This window comes from Anabrus simplex, chromosome 1 (genome assembly GCF_040414725.1).
Source record: "Anabrus simplex isolate iqAnaSimp1 chromosome 1, ASM4041472v1, whole genome shotgun sequence".
In the NCBI taxonomy this organism is placed as follows: Eukaryota; Metazoa; Arthropoda; class Insecta; order Orthoptera; family Tettigoniidae; genus Anabrus; species Anabrus simplex.
This window is the reverse complement of record NC_090265.1, coordinates 500,272,549-500,298,497: the sequence shown is the minus strand read 5'-3', so window position 1 is coordinate 500,298,497 and position 25,949 is coordinate 500,272,549. Positions and strand designations below refer to the sequence as shown.

At 40.5% G+C, this 25,949-nt stretch overlaps 1 protein-coding gene across 2 annotated transcripts in view; it reads right to left on the bottom strand.

Moving 5' to 3' along the window:
• LOC136857020 (tenascin-X) overlaps positions 1 to 25,949 on the bottom strand; it is a 179,699-nt gene that overhangs the window by 104,404 nt on the left and 49,346 nt on the right. The window contains exon 4 of one of the 2 annotated variants that reach the window (XM_067135364.2): positions 8,793 to 10,234. The exons of the other annotated variant lie outside the window; for it this stretch is intronic. Coding sequence (XP_066991465.2) covers positions 10,158 to 10,234 — 77 coding nt within the window. The 3' untranslated portion in view covers positions 8,793 to 10,157. Of the gene's footprint in view, positions 1 to 8,792; positions 10,235 to 25,949 lie in introns of those variants that run through there. 2 annotated transcript variants of the gene reach the window in all.

Sequence of the window (25,949 nt, the reverse complement as noted above, 5' to 3'; positions counted from 1 at the left end):
TGTAAATGCGTTTAATCCGCCTGCCCTTCATTTCGGCAAATATATCTATTACTCTCGTCTTGAAGTCAGGCGTCTGGCTAAGATTCCACAGAAATGTCTTCTCTATAGCTAGAGTTCCCAAGTTAGATAGTCTCTGGTTGGTCATCCAATTCCTTAAATAGGTACGTTTTAATTCGTTTTAAAGCACTCATAGCGCGTTCACTAGAAACTGACTTTAACGGAGTATACAACATCAAGTTAAGCAATTTTTTCCATATGCGTACTCTGGAGTACCTTATTAAGACTGGAAGACAATAGTTGTTGGAGTTATAATACCGCAACTAATATTGGCGGGCAAGAAAATGCACGTACTTGAAGGGTTTTGATGCTGTCATTCATTTATTAGGTGTAAGTTTACTATACTTCGTATTTAAATATTATTAATTTATTTTTAGACGTGTCTTATAATAAAGTAAATTCAAATTAGTAACATTAAAAGCATGTCTAAGATGGTAGCCAATAAGAGCACCTTTATAAGAGAGATCCAAATACTAGCCAATGAGAGCAAGAAGAGACGCTGGTAAGTCTGTCTACTGGGCTGAGACATCGCACTATAGGAAAGTCCTAGTTCCACAGTCAGCACCTACAGATAGCGTTAGTGTTGCTCTATCTGAAAGCTTTGAAAATCAAAGGGAAAATCGTTGCCTACGTTATAATACAAGGCCTGGAAACAGAGCCCGTAAAACGCTATGGAAGTGGTTACACTGAAGTTCAATGCCGGGCCGCTAGGATCGCTTTCCTGCCCCCTGTTTACCAGGCTCGCGCCTTTAAACATGTTCATTAACTGAGTTGGTTGTGAATGTATTATGTATTTGTCTGATGTTAAGCATTTGCAGTTCCAGTCATGGTTTATTCACGATAAATTAAAGGTAGTGGAATTTCGTTTCACAAGTTTCCAGTGAATGTTCAATGTTCGAAACATTATGCAGAGGAAGTATTACGCATGAGATACGGCTTCAAGCTGATCGAAGTAGGCCTCTGTTCCTAAGTTTTGATCCGAGTTACGTCATAAGAATCGGCCGATCCCAAAATATGTCACTGGACTTTTTTTAAACTATCTTCAAACTCAGAAATCTTAAATTAGGAAACCAACGAGGAAAATAATTTGCCCAACAAATTTCACGAAAATGAATGTAGCAAGAGCTAAAATTATTATATTTTCCCCTGAAACAATCTCTGGTTTGAAATCCTAATTATAATTTCACATGATTCTTTATACTCTCACAGAAGCTAATAAAAAATTTAGAATTGGTTACACTTTATCCATAGTCAGCTATATACCACAGCTTAGTTATAACGATTTAACTGCCACCTATTGACCAGTAATCACAAATGTAACGCAATTCTCAATGTTCAAATGCCATCTGTACTCTGTCAATAAAATGTGAATGCAGTTTCATGACAGTGGGACTTTAAAAGTCCCAATGGTCAAGAAATAGTTACATAATATATGTTATATTTGTACCTATTCTTATTGGAAAAGAAGTAAGTAGATTATCTCCATTTTATTTTATTTTTTACCACTTTCAGGTCTGTGAGCTCCATTTCACATCCCATGACATTATCAGGAAACAAGTGTGTTTGACGAAACAGGCGCTTGGAAGTCTTAGATTGAATTCTTTATGATCATTATGTAAAATTTATTTTGAGAAAATAACAATTTGGTTGACATAATTGTATCATTTCTCTGTAATAAAGTGACAGTATTTATTATAAACTGTAATTTTTATTCACTGTACTTATTTATGACCATCTACAAGACCCATCTTCCCAAATTCAGTAATCCTTAAAGAAGCGAGTCTTGCAGGAATTTGTTGAAGTGCGCAATGCTGTACTTAGGATACTCGGTTTATACGAGTACGGTATTAAATACACAACGTATTCTATAGCTATCATAATAGTACAGAATATCTCTTTTTGTTGACATTCTTCTGAAATAAAACTATGTACAGTACGTAAATTCCTCGCAGGGTGAATATTCTCATAAGTATTGTACTGTATGATTCAAATTTTTGGAATGCACAATGGATCTTCTACTTAAGTGATTTGTAGTGGTAAGTAAACCATAAATTGCTTGTATGTGAACTGAATACTGTTTGATTAATCAACAAACAGTCTCATATTCAATACTTTCTTCAGTTATGGCAGATTGACAATATCTAACAACTATTATGAATGTATTAGAGATTCAAGAGAACATGTTTTATTTTCAGTTATCATTTATTTATTTATTTATTTATTTATTTATTTATTGTGGACATACTGCTTACGTTTAGCCTGCATTATTTTGAGTAAGAAATCTTGATTTGAATATATACTGAAAATCATGTTTTATTTATGTTCTTTGCAGACGATATTTCAAAAATAACTTTGTTAGGTTTATTTAGCTGCTACATTCTAAATTAAAACATAACACAATTAAGAACGTGTGCAAGTGCAACGCTTTTTATTAATAGCTATATAGCAACTTCATGTTGCCTAACGGGAGAATGGTCTTCGTGTAACCACCTGTGATGACGTCACGCTCCTATGCTGTGGCCTTCTCTATCGGTGGTCACGTTTGAACCCGCTGTCTCCGAAGTGCATTGATACAGGCAGACAGAACACGAACGCTCTGACATAAGTGGGCAGAAGCTGATAATGTTCTTTTCACCACTTAGTCCGGTTTCGGGTATGAACTCGGAAGTTGAGTGTTGAGATGAGATTCACATAGTAGGCTACAAGTTTGATGTTCTTGCTTGTTGTTTAAAGCGGCCTAACACCTAAGGTCATCGGCCTGGCTACAGGTTTTAGGTCAGTATGCCTTTACTTAGAGAGCAGTGGTGAACTGGGTGAAACTAGCTAGTATTGGAGTGTAAGGTCAGAATGAAACCGGGAAACATACATCGCCTACACTTTAAAAAATGTACATATATCACTGGAGCTTTTAGGCTTATTGTGCCATCGTATGTATTCACTATTGTGTGTATCTGTGATATTGTTATGTGTGCAGATGAAGAGGGATAAAGTACGACAGATAACCTACTAACATCCATTCCCCGAGCAAGAGGAATTTGCCATTCGAGGCTATGATCTTCCGGAAATCGAACTCAAGACCAGTGTTCTGGTCACTCGATTACAAAGCTTCCCCTTTCACCACTGCTTATGAACCGACCAGGAGCACTGCCTTCGTGATGTCCAGGCCGTACTGTAACGAGCGCGGGAAAGCAATCAGCTGATCGTTAGGGGGGAAGTTTAGCACATGAGTTAGTAGAGTTAAACATAGATTTTCGCAGTTTTATTGAAATTTTTAACGATAGCCGCGTGTTCATTCAGATATATGTGAGAATGAGTCGTCATCGACTGCATTATTAAGTGGAAAGTCGTTAATTAGTGAAGGAAACTTAGTGTGAGTGTGTATTTATGTGAAGCTATAGGTTAAGAAGATCGTTCTTCAGTGTTTTAATTTTGTAGTTTATTTGTGTACAGTTATATTTATAGTGTAAAATTAATTGAGTTAGAGCATTCTGTGTTTTATTATTAACCACGAATTGTATATACTTGAATTAAGATGATCAGTGAGGGAAAACACCATGCCTAAGAGTTGCTGAGTGCCTGGCTACAAAGCCAATTATAAACAAGGAGAGTACACTCCGGTATTAGTGTTTCCTTCTGATGAAGAACGAGTTAAGTTATGGAAGAAGGCTATTCCCAGGGGGAATATAATAGTTAATCACAACACAGTTGTGTGTATTAAGCACTTTCCTAAAAATCACATCCTGAGAGAAATAAGAGTGTCCCGTCCAGATGGTGAGTTAATTTTTTTTATTATGTCATAAACATCGGTAACATTAGGTAGGCCCTATATTTTTATGTAATCAGACCTACGGCTTATCTGAATTCGGTGTATTTGAAAATGCAAGTCTTATTTATGAGTATCACCGAGCTCGATAGCTGCAGTCGCTTAACTGCGGCCAATATCCAGTATTCGGGATACAGTGGGTTCGAACCCTACTGTTGGCAGCCCTGAAGATGGTTTTCCGTGGTTTCCCATTTTCACGCCAGGCAAATGCTGGGACTCTACCTTAATTAAGGCCACGGCCGCTTCCTTCCTATTCCTAGACCTTTCCTCTCCCATCGTCACCGTAAGACCTATCTGTGCCGGTGCGACGAAAAGCAAATAGCAAAAAAATACTTTTAAAAAATAAATAAATTATGAATATCAAACAGCAGTGTGATTTATGTAAATTTTATCTTCTGACAGATTCAGATCTTATTTATGAATGACCTTCAGAAGTAAGATAGGCCCTATCTGAATTTCCTAAATCGAGGGGCTTAAAGTATCCATCAGACATGTCAATAGAACTTGGAATTGAGGTGTACAAAGTATTTTATGTGTTAGTGCCAGATATATATAAGATGGTATTTCTAAATTCAGACGATCCTAAGTGTGTCACAAAATCCGTGGCTTTGGAGTCAATGCAGTTGGCAGATTCCCTAGTCATTTTTGACTGCGGGAAGAAATTGGAAGACCTGGCCGGACAGTGTAGGCCTATATATATTTGGGTGAATATATTTTTAAGTAATTTTTCCAAAATTCACACCGACTTGTGTATTCAACAAAGTGCTTCAAAGAGAGCAGACCTACTCCATACTGGTGTAACTTCCTGTAAGAGGTCCAGGAAAGCTGCAGTGTTCATGGAGTGGAAACAGTGAGGTACAGATATAATTTATATTTGTAATAAATAGTAATGGTAATTGGCTGCATGTTTTCTGTCAGTGCGTATGATGTGAATGTTCCAGTTGACCAGAAAATGGATAAAATCGCAAGAATATGTCTCAAAGTGTTAGGCTGTACTCACGCAAACGAACGTATGTACGCGAGAAATAGAACGTTACGGAGAAGTATATGCCTTGTGTGTCAGAATTAACAAATATTTGAGGATAGGTTTTGGTTTTATAAGGTGTTAACAGTTCTTTAAGTAATTTAAACGAGTGTGTTATTCAAGCGGAGCGTATGCGTATCGCCTTTAAGTCCCCCCAAAGTGTGACGTCATCAGAGGTACAGTACGGCCTGGACATTACGAAGGCAGTGCCAGGAGTCGAAACCGGAGTTCAGCGCTAAAACGACAGTGACTAACACTAACAACAGAAATTGTTGCTGATACTATACTTTCTGAATGTTTTAATCTGTACACCGTTTTGAATTGTTTCCCTTCCATTTCAACGAAACTCTCTCACGTTGGGTATTTCGGTTCTCGTAAAATACCATATTACTTAGTAACTATATTTTTTGTTTGAACATTTTCCTGGACATATGGAGGTTGCCGTGACGACAATGCCTAAATATATGCAGTCAAATAATGTGTAAAATTACATACTGTTATTTATAAACCTCGCTTTAAAATTGGGTAAAATTATTCAAGACCCATAAGTATAGTTTCTAAACATGCTGATGAAACCTTTCAGGTATTAAGACAAGTGCTTTTATGAAGGTTTTAGTTAGTTCAATCCGTTTATGAATTCCAATTCGATGGGTTGGCTGCGGAGTTGCTATATTCTACTCAGTTCTACGGGTGATCAACAGTTCACAGCAGTGAATACAATACGTTAATATTAAGGGAACAGGTAGGTCAAGGTCAGATATATTCTTAATTATAATCAATTATTATAGTTTATTAAATACTTTTTATTCAGTAAAAATCATTCATATTTAAAGAAATAAGAATACACCACAACATCATGATGTTCAGGATCTGTGAGAAATTTGGAACCAGAATTACAAATACCTGAGCAAAATCACAAGATCAGCAGATTGTGTCTGCTGTAAGCTGCTATACGGAAGCCAATGAAACCAAGGAAAACTGATTGATGATTCAGCTTATTGGGCAAAATCTTTCAAAGGCACTCATCACCTCAGTAATAGCAGTATCCGAAGAAACGTGCACATACAAGATCGTTGAGCAGCGACTGAGTACTTTACAGTTCTAATATCAAAAGGGTGAAGAAGTTTGATGGACACTTTAAATTTGGAATCTCTTACTCCAAACAAGAATCACACTCACTCCTTTGTGTTGTCTCTAGATAATGACATCTACATACCGTTCCATAATCATCATCAAAATCATGAGTAAACATGATTAATGGAAAGTCAGAAATTAGAAACAAAATGGTGTTCATGGGAATTCCACTCATGATGTATAGAAAATAAGTTGTTGCACTTCCAGATCTCTACTAGAAATTTATGACCATGTTATCGCCACTCGGATATAGGTAAATTTATAACAAATGAAAGTAATCACAACGATTCAGAATTTTAACATTTCAGTAGTTGTTAATGGTCTTCACAGATGCTAGAGTTTTGTTTCGAAGAAATTCTGGTGTAGGTAAACCAAAGGAAGGAAGCTGACGTATTTTAGCTCTCTAAAAGCCATTGGTATGAGATACAGTGATGACTGTACGTATACAGACCAAAGAACCACGGAGAGGAATGTAAGAATTCAACAAGGACTTCCAAGGTCAGTGTTCGAAATAAGCCATATGGAGTACGACCAATGTACGTCTAATGAGAAAGGATGGACAAAGACATGTGGAGTTGTTTGATCAAGAGAAATATTGCCAACTACAATATTTCTGCTTCTCATGTTATTGTTGTTGAAATAAATATGATAGTGACTTGGCATATAAGCTCACCGGACAAAAGTTAGTCACCCTAGTGCGTGCGCACGTACAGATGGATCGTTTAGCCTGTACACATGGCACAGCGAACGAGTCTCGAGCTCAATCGCACGCGCTCTGCCTCTACGTGAGTATAAGCAAATACAGTAGAGACAATACGCGACACTTACGGATTTCGCCTTGCTAAAATGGGAGACAATTCGACGGTGGCGCTCCTAGTGACTTGACCTGACCAAATCGCGCTAAATTCAAATATCAATGGAAATGTATATACGGAAGTGGATAAATAAATTACGTCTAGAAAGAAAGTGGTATTGAGATATTAACTTCGAAGTTGCTAAAGCAAATTTGGATAAATGAATGAAGAATTATTTAAAAGGTTATTATTCAAAGACTGAAATTAGACACACAAACAAGATACGAAATGGGCTGCTGTGAAATGGCTTTATCTTTCATTTATGCATTGCTTTTTTAGCTTTAGCATTCCTGCCTGAACTTTTACGGTTGGATTTGTCTTTTTTTCTCATTTAAAAACATTGTATGATCACATTAAGACACTTGTCAATAAAAATATCGGCACATTCCTTAACACACGATGCAATGAATTAACATTTAAAAACTGGACAATTTTCCTCTTAACATGAAGCCTACTAACAGAAAGAAAATCTATAAAATTCCGGCTTTAATTTGAGAAGAGGGATTAAAGAAAGAAAAGTATGAAAATGTTGTCGATAGTGATGCTTTGAGGAATATTTACGTACAATTAGAGTAAAAATATAACATACCCTTGGCTGTATAGTCGAGGATTTTTAAAGTCGCTGGCCTGGAAATGATCTGAACAGATCTTATAATTCTTATATAAGCGTAACGTCCCTTCTTTCTTGTACACCTTATCCAAATCACTTCTGCGACATTTCAAAACCCACAGATCACATCTACAACAACACATCGGTATTGAAGGTTAACTGCTGCACTATAGAATAAAGTATGCGTATTACATTTTAAGCCAGTTAAAATATGGGTCGAGCAGGTCAGAAGATTATGAAATACTGTAAAAATCTGTCACTGGAAGAATATATATGCAAACACAATATTACTTACATGTTCTTGTCACGAGGGAACCTGAAGAACGATCGCGTATTTTTCTGCACTTCGTAATTACTGCAGCCAAACACAGCACATACCTTTCCTCTCATGTTGAGAGGAGATATCAAGGAATGACACACGCTACTATTTAATTATGTCAACTCACTGAAAACGCATAAATAACACCAAAAACTTCACACAAAAATACACGTGCTCTTATGAGAGAATCAGTACTGTTCAGGTCTATCCGCTAGAGTGAGCACCAATAGCTGTCCCTCGATATCTCGCTCAGTGTCGCGTATTGTCTGTACTGTATTTGGTATAAGACAGCAGTGATCAGTGAGACATTGATGTTTCAATCGGACAGTGTACGTCAACATGGATAGATGTGACAGAGTGGCAGAAAGGGGCAATCGTGTTTCGCCGTGCCCATGGCCATACGGTGCGTGAAGTTGCTGGATTGTTGGTGTTTAACGTGTCTACAATCAGTGGCATACTACACGTGGCCACGAAACACGACGTCAGAATAAATTGTGGTCGTAAAAGATCCCGACTGAGAGAGACTGGAGATGCGTTTCACGGCTTGTGAATCAAAATCGCTTCCAAATCCGACAGAAATTGCTGCAGTCAGTGAATGAAGGTCCATCCCAAACTGTTAGCGAGAGAACACTGCAACGGGAACTGAATGCAATGAACATTTGCAGTCGGTCACCTCACACAGGCACATAAAGCTACGCTTCTTCAATGGGCTAGAAATCATGGAACGTGGACAGTAGCTGAATGGCGGAATGTAATGTGGTCTGACGAATCACGCTTTTGCTTGTGTTTCAATGACGCACGTCGTCGAGTGCACCAAAGGCCAAATGAAGCATTTTATCCTGGATGTGTGCAAGGTCAGGTTCAAGTCGGAGGTGGGTCTGTGATGTTTTGGGGGGGGGGGGTGCTTTTTGTATCATGGATTGGGCTCGCTCACTGATGTGACCACTAACATAAACCAGCATGTTTGTTGCCTTTCAGTCAACATCTGCATGATGAGTATGCAATTGATACCCCGATTTTTCAAGATGACAACAGCAAAGTTCATCGGGCTGGACGCATATGTGACTGGTTTTATGAACACTCCCCCACCCTGTTACATCTCGATTGGTCTGCGACATCATCTGACTTGAACCCCATTGAAAATCTCCGACATCAGCATTTCCGCAATTTGGTGGAACTGCGCGATCAAATCCTCAGCGAGTGGCTTAACCTGGATGCGACATACCTGCACAACCTTGTGAACTCACTTTCTAACCGAATTCAGGCGGTTATCAAGTCCAGAGGCGGAGTCACACGTTATTAAATGATGCTTGTAATGATTTCTCCAGGACTGACTAATTTTTTGTCCGGTGAGCTTAGTATAGATGAATTCTAGGTGATAAATTCTGAGAAGTATGTAGACAAGCCGTATAGAAAGTTTCTCTGTTATACTATATACTGTAGATCCGAAATGAAGGAACATAGATCTCGTCAACATGTACAGTCATTAGATATAAGACTATGGCCAAGAGCGTACAGCAACAATAGACAATGTAACAGGTCCTAGCTGCAGAAACAATGGGAAGGTTGCACAGTGTCATTCATTTTCTGCGAACAGGAGGATGAAGTCTATCGATATGTGCCCACCTCCGTAGCGTAACTGTTAGCACTGTTAACTGCTAACCTCAGAGGCCTGGGTTCGATTTCTGGCCGTGTCAGAGATTTAACATTTGCAAGGGAAATGCAAAGGTCCATGAAGCTTACTTTCCTAGAATGCGAATATGGACAGAGCTGCGCGACTTAGCGCAACACGAGAACATGAATTTATTCTATCAACATGTCCGATTTTTTCTCGATGTAGCGAAAGCGAAGTTCTTTAAAAAAAGGGTTGTGAATTTTCAGTTTCTCAAATGGTAGAGAAAGATAAGACAAAGTGCTCATACTACTGATGAAATGGTGAGGTGAATAGCTGATAAAGTTCTCAATTAATTTATCTTATCTCTTGTCTTACTTTTCCGCAATAGGTAAAAGGATCCTACTTTCTGATTAATGTATTTGCAGATACAGAGGATCGTCAAAAGGAATCACGATACGATTGCAGACAAAAAATACCTATTCCCGGATTGAAATGGCTGGAAACATGTTGTTTGTACTTCGTCTTTACAGGCCACAGCAGTACTTTCCGTTTCACAACTGTGGAGCTATCATATCTTCTGGCATTTCCAGCTGCTTTTCCATGGGACTGAAGTTCGCCTCAGACCTATCTGTGATTTTGATTTTCTCACACCACATACATAGCATTTTTCTATGATATGTAGAACATTGGTCTTCCGGAGTTGGTTCTTCCAGTGCAGGAGCTAAGGTATGAAGTGCGCGACTAGGTCTGGCGAATTGTACTTGAGACATGCCACCTCATCAGGATGATGACTGGGTTCTGTAAAACAGAAATTTAGCTCAATTCCTTCCTCATTATACGGAAATGTAGCTTACAACTATTGTTCATTGATTTGCTATCACCCCAGAGAGAATAGAATAGAATAGAATAGAATAGAATAGAATAGAATAGAATACTCCCTTTCCCTCGTTTCGGATCACCAGACATTGAGGAGAGAGTATTTGTTTATTATAAGTCAAATGGTTTTGATACATGCATGTTATAATAATCCTTCTTACTATATTGTAAATTATAACTAGATCTCTATAATGTTATATCTATTTTACACGTTATTAGAATAAATATCACTTAATCATGGTTTATCTACAGTCCTTTACTGGTAGCTTGGGGTGCCATACTAAGGTTTTTTGAAGATTTTAGAAAGAGATTTGGCTTACCATCCTGTCTTAGAGATGAGATTGTTGTGACGGTAGTGAATAAATCTTACCAAATCTTAAATCACCATCTCAGTCCAAATATTTGAGTACTATTTGCTATAGCTGTTATATAAAATTTCTTTCAGTGAGTGGGGCTATCTTCATTGGAAGGCAGTTTTGTGAAAAATAATATATTTTTAATGGCGTATGGGATAGCGCTGTATGGGCGACCTGCGTGTCTATGATGCTGGGGCTCTACCTATGATGAATTCTAATGATGAAGACGGCACATATACACAATTAACTAATGAAGATTAAAATCACTGACCCGACCGAGAATCGAACCCGGGGCCCTCTGGACCAAAGGCCAGCACGCTAACCATTTAGCCATGGAGCCGGACTAAACTCGTGTCCTCGCTCCGAGGTGATGCAGTTTTTTTCAGGCACAACCCAAATGGAGGTGAGCTACATGTACCACTTTAACCACATAATAGCCCTCCTGTTATTCTTAAATATCTGACCGTACCGGGAATATAACCCAGGCAGTAGGTAGAAAAAAACAGAGATGGACCAGGGGCTAATGCGCAAGATGGCGACTATACACAGGCTCTTATGGGACTAACTCATGTGAGCTGGCCCAGGGGCTACTGCGCAAGATAGCGGCTATACAGAGGCTCTTATGGAGAAAGCTGGTCCAGAGGAGACATAGAACTTAAGGACACGGCCTAGGGACTAACGCGCAAGATGGCGGCCGTGTGCAACTTCCTAGTGTTAGGGCCCTCGAGGCAAGATGGTCGCTGTATGTTGGTTATATGAGACTAACTTTAAGGAGATGGACCAGGAGCTAATGGTGATATATTGTTCGTATAGACCTAACTAGAGGGCTGCCTAGGCTACTAAAAGGGCACCTGACATGAGAGAGCAAGGGTTAGCGAACTCGGAGTCTTAAGCTGAGTCTAGGCATTATGTGTGCTAAGCTGTTGTCTATCTAACCTCCCTTGGCCAACTCTTGTAGGACACTTCATTCTGAGGTGGTGGGGTCGAGCAGAGTAAAGATCTTCCAGGGACAAGTGGAATCAGAGGTAAGACTTTTTGCGGATGATGTTATTCTGTATAGAGTAATAAATAACTTAGAAGATTGTAAAGGTAAGGCTTACTCTGCCCGAAGGCAGGTCCGAACCTCCGCAGAGGTGTTCCTGAGCCGGAGTTTACGTGCGGTAAGGTGGCCATTTCCTTTCCGCTCCTCCATTCCCTTCCCCCCCACCAACAGCGCGTGGTAACCCATCCAACTCCTGACCACGCCCAATGTTGCTTAACTTCGCAGATCACACGAGATCCGGTGTTTCAACACGGCTACGGCCGTTGGCCTTAGAAGATTGTGAGCAACTGCAAAATGACCTCGATAATGTTGTGAGATGGACAGCAGGCAATGGTATGTTGATAAATGGAGTTAAAAGTCAGGATGTGAGTTTCACAAATAGGAAAATTCCTCTCAGTTTTAATTACTGCGTTGATGGGGTGGAAGTTCCTTTTGGGGATCATTTTAAGTATCTAGGTGTTAATATAAGGAAGGATCTTCATTGGGATAATCACATAAATGGGATTGTAAATAAAGGGTACAGATCTCTGCACATGGTTATGAGGGTGTTTAGGGGTTGCAGTAAGGATGTAAAGGAGAGGGCGTATAAGTCTCTGGTAAGACCCCAACTAGAGTATGGTTCCAGTGTATGGGACCTTCACCAGGATTACCTGATTCAAGAACTGGAAAAAATCCAAAGAATTGCAGCTCGATTTGTTCTGGGTGATTTCCGACAAAAGGGTAGCGTTACAAAAATGTTGCAAAGTTTGGAGTGGGAAGAATTGGGAAAAAGAAGACGAGCTGCTCGGCTAAGTGGTATGTTCCGAGCTGTCAGCGGAGAGGTGGCGTGGAATGACATCAGTAGACGAATAAGTTAAATAATAATAATGCTATTTGCTTTACGTCCCACTAACTACTTTTACGGTTTTCGGAGACGCCGAGGTGCCGGCATTTTGTCCCGCAGGAGTTCTTTTACGTGCCAGTAAATCTACCGACACGAGGCTGACGTATTTGAGCACCTTCAAATACCACGGGACTGAGCCAGGGTCGAACCTGCCAAGTTGGGCCAGAAGGCTAGCGCCTCAACCGTCTGAGCCACTCAGCCCAGTGCGAATAAGTTTGAGCGTCGTCTTTAAAAATAAGAAAGATCACAACATGAAGTTAAAGTTGGAATTCAAGAGGACAAATTGGGGCAAATATTCATTTATAGGAAGGGAAATTAGGGATTGGAATAACTTACCAAGGGAGATATTCAATAAATTTCCAATTTTCTTAATCATTTAAGAAAAGGCTAGGAAAACTACATTAGGGAATCTTCCACCTGGGCGACTGCCCTAAATGCAGATCAGTAGTGGTTGATTGATTGATTGATTGATTGATTGATTGATTGATTGATTGATGTCACTGTGGATGGAGACATTGAATAGTGTCGCGTCGCACCGACACATGCAGGTCTTATGGCGATGATGGGATAAGAAAGAGCTAGGTGTGTTCCTAATTAATGTGCAGCCCTAGATATTCTCTGCTTATCGTACGAGGTCACTCAGAGGCTGTCAGTTTAGGAGCGTGGGTTGGCGATCAAGGAGACTCCTAGTTGAGTATGGCATTGCACTCGAGTTAGCCTCCTTACTTTCATCTTTTCCTATCCAGCCTCCTGTGCTTAATTTGCATTCTCTTCCGATCCCGATGGTATATAGTCTGCGAGGTCGACGGAGTCGTCCATTTACGCGCCTTCCGTGACCGTTCGCGATATCTTTATCTTTCGAAGGGCCTTTAATTTTTTACTTTGCTTTAAGTTGCTTCACATTACACCGACACAGTTAGGTATCATGGCCACGGTGGAATAGGAAAATGCTGGGAGAGGGAAGGAAGTTTTTCTTTCAATTTGCTTTACGTTGCACCGACACAGATAGTTCTTCCGGCGACGATGTGACAGGAAAGGGCTAAGGATGGGAAGGAAGCGACCGTGGCCTTAATTAATGTACAGCACCAGCATTTGACTGATGTGAGAATGAGAAACCACAGAAAACCATCTTCAGGGTTGCTGTCAGTGGGGTTCGAACCACTATCTCTCCTAGTCATTCTGGCAGCTACGTGACCAAACCATGCAGCCCCTCACTCGGTTCCGAAGGGTCTCTTACTTTTCTCACTTCTGAAAATAGTTTAGAGGGGATAGTTGCCTAGTGGCACTACGCAAATTTCATCTCTGTTATCAAATGTAATTAATTGTACTGCACCATTATGAGCCATGGCTCAAATGCCTCTTTTGAAACAAATACCTAAAAATAGAATAAGGTACTAATCACCACCATCACTTACTTTTTCCAGGCTCCTCGCTCTTGGTATATTCCAAGCCAGGTGATAACCCTTCATTTTATATCATTTTTCAGCCTTTATTTCTTTCATGGCCCTTCTCTTTCTCCACCCGCCCCCTTCAAAGAAAAGAAGGAAAAAGAAACAAATCCTTCTCCGTACATGTCATGTAGGCGGAGTCGTAACCTTGACACTAAGCGGGATGTGAGTGGTTAGGTCTATGCCCAACCGCCTTTGTCCTCAGGAATTAATCTGGTAATCATTTTTGGTGTAGGCTGAGGGAACCTCACGGCCACGAATCTCCCTGGAAGTGTAAATCTCGTTTCTTTTTCAACTTCCTGACGGGGAACAGAACCCATGTCCTTGCAGGGTGAACAAAGCATGCCTTTACTATCTCGGCTAGGCCGTACCTCCTTACAGTACCCCAAATCCATTTTCTTGTATTGGTCGTAATTGCTCTTCTTACTGATTTTTTATTGTTACGAGCAGCTGAAAATCTCGATGCTTTAACTGCCACAACTACGCCATTGAACAGCAGACCTGTGATTTCGCATTTCGAATTTCTTACGAACATTGATACAGTCAGCGTATTGGCCTTCGGTTCAGACAGCTTCGGGTTCGGTTCCTCTCCAGGCTGGGGATGTTAATAGCGTACCGTTGCTCTGGCGCGGGGGCTGGGTGTTTCTGTTCGTCTTAGTTCATTTCTCTTCATTTGCATACAACACACCACACTACCAACCACCACCACCACCACCACCACCACCACCACCACCACCACCACCACCACCACCACCACCACCACCACCACCACCACAGAAACACGCGTCGGGAAGAGCATACGACCGTAAAACTGGGCCAAATCCACAACAATTGTCTACCTCAATATATTGGAACAAAAATCAGGAAGAAGAATATTTATCAGGATTCGATTCGCGGCCATAATGACGAAAAGTAAGGGACAATGCGTCTGATCTGGTTATCCTGCTCCTCACTGAGAAGCCTACCTTAAACCGTGTGAGAGGAGAGAGTAATAGAAAATAATGATTACGCAATATTTTCATAAACACGACTCGTTCATCAAAGAAAGAGAACATCTAACAACCACGGGTCTCCCGGATATATAAAGCGTTAGTGGATCGTAGTGATAAGAACCCAGGAAACGAAACAGTTTCCTGTGCGCATTGCAAGCTGCAGGCCGTAGAAAGGAAGAGGGATATCTGACTTCGTTTTCCAAAAATAGACGCTGTAAAATTCCATAGTAAATATTCTTCGGGTGCAATATCTAGTACGCTACTAACCTGCAGGTATAAGTGGAATATCATGTGACACAGGAGAATGCGGTGAAAGCTAAAAATCCTGAGTTTACGCACACACATGGCTCAGAGTATTAGGGTTGCCATAAGGTTCAGAATGAAATTCAGGACACCAACATCGACAAGTTCCAACCATAGGCGCCGAATCCACGGGAGCACTTGCCCCATACATATAGTGGTACGAGGACACAATTGTGTTTTTGCTCCCGTGCTCAAGACCAAAATTTGGCGCCTATGGTTCCAACGAGTGTATGTGGGTAATTCCATGTGAACTATCCCACCCATTACCAAAAGACACAAAGCGGAAACACGCTGCACCCGAGCGGAAGTAGATGGAGTTAGCGTAGGTCAAGCCTGTTACCATGACAACATCCGGTATTGACGTCAGACTCTGCTTGAGAATGACCAACCAAAATATTCCATCCCTTTCAATAGCATTTGAGCAAAATTTTAAATAATTTGCTCCGATTTTTAAAATTTAGGACATTACGGATTTTTAAAAATTCAGTCAGGACGTCGGGACACATGCTCAAATTCAGGACAATCCCGCTTTTTCAGGACGTATGGCAACCCTACTCAGAGATGACAATTCTACCTATCATAAATCAGAGCTGGTCTCATTTTGAATCCGCGAAGTAGTATTATTGCTCGTAGTTTTAACAATAATGAAATCATCAAAGAAAATCATTTAAATAAAGCCCGCCTGGTGGCCCTCATTGTTATGGGCGTCAAGTATTTGAGGCCTGACACCATGGTTAGCCACTTCGTGTCCCGTCGTTGAAAGAAATGATCATCATCTAAATGTAGGAAAGGAAAGGAGTCTGGCTCTTTGGCTGAAAATTCAGCATAGTGGCCTTTGATCCAGAGGTCCCTGGGTTCGATTACCGACCAGCTCTGGGATTTTCACTGCGCCCAGTTAATTCCCGTGACTCGGCAACTGAGCCTATTTGTGTTTGTCTCGATTCACCTTTATGTACACCAAACTCAACACACCACTATCCACCAGAGAAACATGCAATAGTGAACACATCTCATTACATCCCTCCACATAAGTTTGGTGCCGGGAAAACATCCGGTCGTAAAACAGGTCCAAATCCACGCAAACACAAATACTCAGTTCTCGAATCAGACGAATGAACTGGACGTTCCCACGTACAAGAGGAACGTTTAAGATTAAGGAAAGGATTTAGATGTATCTGCAGTATATATCGTTTTATGGAACCATCTTTATGATACCAATATAGTTGGTCCGTCATTGGGTATTATATTTTCCAGCTAACTCATTCCTGGTTGCCAGCGTTTCGCCCCAGTGTGCTAAGTTGGGCTCATCAGTTGGTAAATAGCACACCTACCAAGACGCATGGCTAGTGTTGAGAATTTAAACTGTTTTGAATTGTGTAGTAATTTTACTCTCATTTGTTTTTGGTTGTGTATCACGGCGACTCTTGGACCAGTGAAGTGAATTAGTGTTGTTGTCTAAGTCTATAATCTATCACGATTATGTGTTGTTATTGAGTTTAAACAGTAAATATATTGAATCTATAGAGTCAGATCGAGTTTATTACAACATAGTGGTGACCCCCGACGTGATGGATGCTGTGAGTTTATTCCTGTCCTAGAAGAGAAGGAATTTGAAGTACAACAGGGCGTGGTCCCGAGTTACAATTTCTTCCAAGTCGAGAAGGAATAAATATGGAGAAACTGAAGAAAGATAGGATACCTGTGAGAGAATGCTTCACAAAGAAGATAAACGACATGAACTGAATCCTCGCAACAGGTACGTCTCCCGATTTTAATGATGCACTTACTTCCAAATTTCAGTCCTTTAGAGGCATTAATGTCGGAGCTTCGTGAATTAGACAGCAAAATAATGGATGCACTTTTAGATAGCAGTGATGACATTACAGTAATTGTATCAGAAAAAGAAACTTCCGAGAAGTATAACGACGAATTTGAGGTTATACGTGTTCAGGTGAATAATGTTTTGACGCACCGTAGATCAGACATTTCTTTAAGTGAGGCACATGAAGAGGCCTCATGACATAGTCAGGATAGGAGGAGAACTTATAAACTTCCTAAGATTGAAATTAAGAAATTTAATGGTGATTTACGTGAGTGGTTAAGTTTTTGGTCGCAATTTAGGAAGATTTACGAAGATGATAGTTTGCATGGTAGTGACAAATTTCAGTATTTATTGCAAGTTATGGAAATAGTAACTGAACCTCATGAAATTGTGCTTAGTTATCCACAGACGTCAGAAAATTACCTGAAGGTCATTCAAACTCTACAAGAACGGTTTGGAAGAGTGGATCTTCTATTACAAGTGTATGTCAGGGAATTACTGAAGTTAGTGATTTCAAATGCGACACAAGAGGACAAGCTTCCATTACCCACCTTGTTAATCAAGGTAGAGTCTCACCTTCGATCCCTCAGTAGTTTGAATCTAGCATCTGCAGACCCAAGTACATGGCTCTTTCCATTAGTCGAATCTAGCCTCCCAGAAGAGACATTACGAGCCTGGCAAAGAAGTCGGTTCTCGAAACAAAAAGGAAGTACAAATGGAGAAATTGGGTCTTGACTTGAGTGCCTCATGGAATTTCTACGTACTGAAGTCCAAAACGAGCAGCAGATTCTATTAGCTCAAGCAGGATTTAGTAATTTGGCTGTGAAGTGTAAGAATGAGAAGAAGTTAGGTTCTACCAGGATGGAGAAGAAACATAATAAAGACCCTGTCGATAGACACGTTCCTACTGTTGCCGCCCTTTACAACAACAGTTCTTCAGTGTCATGCATTTTCTGTAGTAAATCTCATGAAAGTGATAAATGTTCTTTTACTAGGAAGATGAGTATAGAAGACCGGAAATCAAAAATGAAAGAAAAGGTCGTTGCTATTTGTGTACAAAACCTAACCACTTAGCTAAGAACTGCAAGTCTTCCGTTAACTGCTTACTTTGTGGAAATAAGCACATTACTGTTATGTGTCCTGATTTATCACGAGCTGAGAAGAGTGAATCTAAGATTGAGAAGGAAACGCAGTCATCTCAAGTTACATTCGACCTAGCTAACCATAATTTTATAAATCAAGTTGTCATACAAACACTGATGGTCAAATTACAAGGGAATGGTAAACAGAAAACAGTACGAGCATTCTTAGACTGTGGCTCACAACGAAGTTACCTCCTTCAGAGTACAGTTAAAGAGTTGAGGCTAGAACCTTGTGCAGAAGAAATAGTAACCCATGTTTTGTTTGGTGGAGATCAAACTTCTAGCATCAATCACAAAAGATACAAAATCAACATAAGAAGAAATGATGGACAATTCAATTGTGAAATAGAGTTACGAGATCATCCTAGAATTTGTCAGTCGATTCCACGAGTGTCAAGATCTTCGGACTTGTTGCAAGAATTGAAAATGAAGAGGATATGGATCAGTGACCTGGGTGATGATTTTCCCGAGATTGAGCTCCTCATAGGAATGGGTGAATACGCCGAGATTCTCACAGGAAAGGCAGTTCAATTGAAGAATGGACTCCTAGCCGTGGAAACAAAACTCGGATGGACTTTGGCTGGTGAGAGGCAAGACCAATCTGTTGATGTTAATCTGAGTAACCTCACCATCTCAATGGCTTGTGACGATATGCGAACCTATCTGAGCTCTGGAACCTGGAGACTATTGGTATCTGTAATCAGGTAGAAGACAAAACGACTGAAGAGGTCAAACAGATTCTCCTTAGCACTTTGAAAAGAGATGGCAGTGGTCGCTATATAATAAACCTCCCATGGAGAAAAGTTCACCCCGAGATCGGTTGCAATAAGCATATTGCAGAGAAGAGACTTTAGTCTACAACTGACAAGCTAATGAAGGCAAACCAGTTACGATCAGATTTTCACTGAGTGGAAGAAAGAAGGATTCATAGAAGAGGTACCAAATGAAGAATTGTAAAGATACTGTCATTATTTTCCTCATCGGCCAGTAATTAAATTAGCAAGCTTGACAACTCCTGTTCGTCCAGTCTTCGACGCATCCTGCAAGACAGAAGAAGGTGTTTCATTGAATGACTGTCTAGAGAAAGGGCCCAATCATGTTCAGTGAATTCCAGAGGTACTCCTCATACTTCGGAAGAACGTGATTGGAGTTACTTCCGACATCCTAAAAGCCTTCCAAATGATTGAGGTTGTGACAGATGATCGTGATTTCCTGCATTTCCTATGGTGGGAGAATTGCGATATGAAGAAAATCAAAGTTTACAGACACTCACGAGTGGTTTTTGGAACTACCTGCAGTCCATTTATACTAGGTGCTGTAATAGGACACCATATTACCAACGTACGCAAGGAAGACAAATCAACAGCACATAAATTGATGGAGTCGATGTATGTCGACAACTGTGTGACATCGGTGGCTTCGAAGGAAGAATTTGATACATTTCGAACTGAGAGCGTTAAACTGCTGAATGATGCAAAAATGGAACTTAGGAATTGGGAATATTCAATAGAAGGAATCACAGCGATGGAGGACGGTGAAACTGAGAAGGAATACATCACAAAGGTTCTCGGACTACAGTGGACAGAAGATCGGACACACTGAGTGTTGAATTTAATACAGAGTTTTAGCTCTCCCAGAAGTATTGACGAAGAGAACCTTACTTTCCTTAATACACAAGATTTTTTATATCATTGGGTTTCTCACTCCAGCACTTCTCCCATTCAAGCTGTCAAACAGAAGGTCAATCAGAAGTGGGACACACCATTACCTGAGAGTATCGCTTATGAATTTCGTAAGTGTTATCAGGAAATAAACTGCTTAAGGGAAGTGGAAGTTCCTCGATTAATCATGGGCGGTGTGAAGGAAAGGAATCGATGGTCGCTTCATACCTTCGTAGGTGCTAGCCAACACGCTTATGCTGCGGTGATCTTTTTACGAACCAGGAAGTTTCAGTGCAGCTGCTGTTAGCCCCACTTAAAACCATCACTATTCCAGTGGCGGCGCGTGACTTTTACAGTAAGGGAAGCACATATCATAAGCTAGGAAGATGTATAAAATAAATATAATAACTCACATTATCTTGTGCTATTTGAATGTTAAATCGATCCGCCTCTCCTTCTTGACGAATTCTTCTATGACAAGGCTGTAGAATTCTTCTTCATTCTTTGATGACTTCAATTTTAGTAACGTCTTCTCAATCGACAGTAGAGATAAGTTCGAGAGTCCCTGTTGTCCCTGTGTATTTCTGCAGTAGGTGTGGATTCTCCGAAGTGCCGAAAATGAACGTTCGGCACTAGCACTGGACACTGGGATAGTTGAAATCAACGCACTTAACTTAAACAGTTCAGAAAAGGCAGAAGATGACAATCCACTACTTTTTAAATAAAACAAAAGTTTTAGAACTCCCATCGTAAGTACTCATCGGAGGAATAAGCTACGCTGAGCTCGCTTCTGAGACGGGCGAAGTCAAAATACTGACCGTAACTTTGTTTCAGGAAAACTTTTCTTCGTGTTCCTTTGATCAACTAACTGTAAAAATGTTAATTTCTCGAGTGCTTGGAATCGAACTTCTAGTTGGGTATGTATATTATCATATATCTCGCAATATATGCGACGGTAGTGTGAATTTATGTCGCAGGTTTCATTTTGACGTAGCCTCTTCTTTGGCAGCTCACAGCTCTCTTGACATTTGTTCCATACTTTTTCAAATTCATTTCTTTTTCCCTTAATGATACTTTTTGTTTCCCCTACTTTGGCAATACAGAAATTTACATCCAGTGCTTTCGTTTGAAGAATTTCAAAGAGAGAATCGGTTAAGCAAAATATCTCGCTGAAAACTAATAAAATGAAATTGAACTGGAATTCTGAGAGAACGCTGTTAAAACCTCGAGCTTCGTGATACGTTTGACTATCCCATTGCTCTGGATTATCAAGGATATTCTCGAACAACTGAACTAATTCTTTTTATTCACGAACTGTTTCAACAAGTCTTCCGTTGTAATTCCATCGTGTTGGACACACTTTAGGAAATCGTCTCTTGACTTCTTTATCTAATGCAGCAGTTCTCTTCGTCGAATTAGAAAAGAAATAGGCCAAGCTACTCAGTCATATGAAGAATATTTTACATTCCTTTATATTAGAAGTTGTCTGTGCAAGGACAAGGTTCAGTCTGTAAGCAAAACAATGTATGAATATAGCGTCGGGATATTTGTTTTTCACTCTTTTCTGTAAACCACTGAGGTCTCCTGACATCACTGCGGCTCCATCGTAACATTGAGCGACTAGTTTAGAACCACAGGTGAACTCGTCCATTATGTGGTACACGTGATCTGCAAGAGCAGGAGCACTGCGATCGGCGCTTACGTCGGTAAATCCAAGAAATCGCTCCTGTACTTCTCCATCAGCAGACGTGAACCTAACAACAGTTGAAAGTTGGGAATGGACAGAAATATCAGTAGTTTCATCAATAATAATCGCCACGAATGGTGACTGTGATATTTCTTTCTTTATTTCGGTCAATAACACACTGGCTACTCCGTCAATTAAATCATTTTGTATTTGATGTGAAAGACCTGTGAACACCGTTGCTTTCTGCAAATGATTTGCCAGTGTGTCGTCATACTTGCTCAGCAGCGTTATGAGTTCTATATAATTTCCACGATTTAAGGAACTTTTATCTTCTGCATGCGCTCTGAAAGGAAGTTCTTGTCTTGCAAGATACATTACAACGTCAATCAGTCGTTGGATCACCTTTCTATTCTGTTTTACCAACTCGTTATGTTTTATTGTCTCCAGTTTACGCTGCTGATCGAGTTGCAAATCTATTCTGGTCGTTCCGAAAGTTGTTAACAGAATTTCAGCTCGGATATGTGTTTGTGATTGCTGATGACGCTGGGATGCTTTAAGCAAGTTATTCATATCATCGAAGCCTACACTGTTACACACCCCCTTTTCATTTGAAAATAGAACGCAAGGCCAACAGTAGAGTTTTGATGTTTTTTGACAACCACATAACCAGCCTATTTTTCCATACTGCTCTGTATTAAAGTGTCGAACACAACGTTTTGTTTTAGTTTTTACACCCGGTAAATCAGGCATTGGCCTGCCACCGGAAATTATATTACTCTTCTCTTGAAAAGCCCTCGAACTCATGCCCTGGATTAAGAGAGATTCTAATACGCATCCACATCCCCCTCCGCTCTCCTCACTCGCGTCGACAGTTGCCATGCTTCAGAGACTCAAATTGGGGAATGAGCACAGTCAATGCATTCCCTTCTAAGCCGGCAGAATCGCAGTAGTTCCTTTAATTTACATGTGCGCACGTAAATTTGGTGTAATTTTCACAAATAACACAAAGTAAATTAAATGGTACAACTCACAGTACGATATTTCACTTCAGTTGGAAACACAAGCACAATTAAATCTTTTTCTCACAAGCTTTATCACAGTTTTCACATACAAATATTCTCGAACGGAATGAGTAGTCAGATGCATTCCCTTGGCTCGCCCCACGAAGCTTGCCGAACCCAAACGAATAATTACGAAGGGACCAGAGCGAAGCCAAGGTCGAGTCTGGCAAGCCACTTGCTGACGAGCGGCCGTGATGTGAGTATCACGCGAGCTCATGGAGACAGACGTATGTTTGCAGCTCTCAACTGTCCATGCACACTGTCACGTTAAAATAAAGTTAATTATATATTATACCAAACGACACAAAACTTAAAATAAATACTGGTTGCAATAACATGCTTAATTTTTTTCTTTGTGTAATATTTTTTAAGGGAATGACTCATTCCCTTCATTCCATTGAATAACCGCCCCTGCACTATTCCCAGGCTGGAATTATTAGGCTGCCTAGTTGGAAGTAGACTCGTATCAACAGTTAAGTCTACTCTACATCTACAAAATGTGAAAGAATATTTCTGGAGTGATTCTTCAACCGCATTAGCCTGGATACGAAGAGACGAACCATGGGCTACATTTGTTGGCAACAGAGTAAAAGAGATCAGGAGTTTAACAAGTCCAGAGGACTGGAAACATATTCCAGGAATACACAATCTGGGTGATCCCATATCAAGAGGATGTTATCCGACCCAGCTGAAGGAATCGTCGTGGTGGAAAGGTCCGGAATAGTTAAAACGACCAGAAGAAGAGTGGCCATTTAATCAGCTGAAAGACAATGAGGATGAAACCACAATCCTAGCAGAAAGGAAGAAGAAGAAGTTGGACTGCACTATGACAATGCTAAGTCTAGAAATGACGAGAAATTTGAGTTTTTCTCAACGAGTTAGGGTTATGGCATGGATTCTTAGATTTTGTAGTAATGTAAGGAAGATTAACTGCCACGCAGGTCCCCTACACCTTTCAGAAATAAAGGCAGCAGAGGTGATTGTCATCGAAGGTATTCAATTAGATTCATTCCCAGCTGAAGGTGATAACGTCAATGGGATAAATGTTGTCAGAGACGAGGAAGGTCTCATCCGTGTGAAGACCAAGATTGTGATGAGAGAGGATCTAATGAACTTCACATACCCATTATTGCTACCTAAGGAACATAAAATAGTTGAGACACTGATTATGGAGCAATATGGACTTCATTGTCATGCCGGTTTGCAGTTTTTAATGGCTTATTTGAGGAAAAGGTATTGGATAATGCAAACTAGGAGGACTGTAAAGAAAGTGATAGCAAGTTGTCTGCAGTGTAAACGTCATAAAGTAAAGAATGCTGAAACAGAGGCTGGCCCTCTACCTAATGATCGAGTAAAGGATGCCAATGTTTTTGAAGTGGTTGGCATTGACATGGCAGGGCCATTAATTCTGAGAGGTAATTGTAAGGTGTGGATTGTTCTCTACACCTGTGCCGTCTTCCGGGCAGTCCATTTGGAACTAGTTTCGTCATTAAGTACCGAAGCTTTCATTCTTTCACGTCCGACTCTTTGGCTGAACGGTCAGCGTACTGGCCTTCGGTTCAGAGGGTCCCGGGTTCGATTCCCGGCCGGGTCGGGGATTTTAACCTTAATTGGTTAATTCCAATGACACGGGGGCTGGGTGTATGTGTTGTCTTCATCATCATTTCATCCTCATCATGACGCGCAGGTCGCCTACGGGTGTCAAATAGAAAGACCTGCACCTGGTGAGCCGAACCCTTCCTGGGATATCCCGGCACTAAAAGCCATACGACATTTCATTTTTCACTGAGATTTATCGCTAGAAGGGGCAGTCCATCCATTATCTATTCTGACAATGGTACTAATTTTGTTGGGGCTTCCAATGCATTAAAAGACCTAGATCTCCAAGAACTTCAGCAACAATCTAGGTTTCAAGAAATAGAGTGGAAGTTCAATCCCCCTACTGCAAGTTGGTGGGGAGGATGGTAGGAACGTCTGGTCCGTTCCATTAAATAATTGTTGAGACGAATGCTCGGAAGGTCTGTACTCGCTTATGAAGAATTACTGACTTCGCTTTGTGATGTAGAAGCCGTTATTAATGGACGCCCACTGACTTATATATCAGAGGATCCTGAGGATTTAAATCCTTTGACACCATCAATGTTTATTAACGATATTGAAGAGGGTTTTGTGCAAGATATTGATCATCTCGAGAAGGAGAAGTTCCAGGCATGCCTACGCCACCGACAACACCTGATGCAAGAACTGAAACAACGCTTTAGGAAGGAATACCTGTCCCAGCTGATCCAGCGTCCCAAATGAAAAGGAACATCGAGTTTGAAGGAAGGTGATGTGGTTATGGTTGGTTGCGAGCAACAAAAGAGAGTGGAGTGGCCACTAGCAAGAATAGTGTCTCTCTTTCCTGGCAAGGACGGTGTATCTCGGGTAGCCAAGTTAAGACTGAAAGATGGAACACTGATAAGACCTATTGAACGACTGTACCCTCTGGAGATAGACACTCGTGAGGACCCCTTAGTTTCCAAAGCCTCTTGACCTGATAACATTCCCCATGGGTACAGAGCCCGTAGTGGTCGCAGAATGGTCCCCAATCCAAAATACTCCGCTTAAGTTATAGACGATGAAACTGTGCTGAAGAAAGGGTCCTGTGATATTCGCAGGCATAAGTTATTTGTGATATCAAAGTGACTGAAATTATTCCCACAATTTCAGGGTGGAAGAAATGTTGAGAATTTAAACTATTTTGAATTGTGTAGTATTTTTACTCTCACTTGTTTTTGGTTGTGTATCATGGCGACTCTTGGACCAGTGAAGTGAATTAGTGTTGTTGTCTAAGTCTGTAATCTAGCACGATTATGTGTTGTTATTGACTTTAAACAGTAAATATATTAAATCTATGGAGTCAGATCGAATTTATTACAACAGCTAGTGTATACCGTGAAGGCCACTGCGTAGGCTACTTGGAGCCACCGGCAGTGCCAATGCAACTGAAGAGCCTAACTTAACACACTGGCGCGAAACGCTGGCAACCAGGAATGAGTTAGCTGGAAAATTTATATTATAAATTTACTCATTCGGAACAAATATTTAAGGTTCCTTATGGGAATCAACATCTATACCATTATGATAATTATTTGGGGATATTAGGTCGTGTAATAATATCCCCAAATAATTATCATAATGTCATTTAGTGGTCGTGAAAGTCTACGTATTAAGAACATCTATACCATATTTATGAGGTAA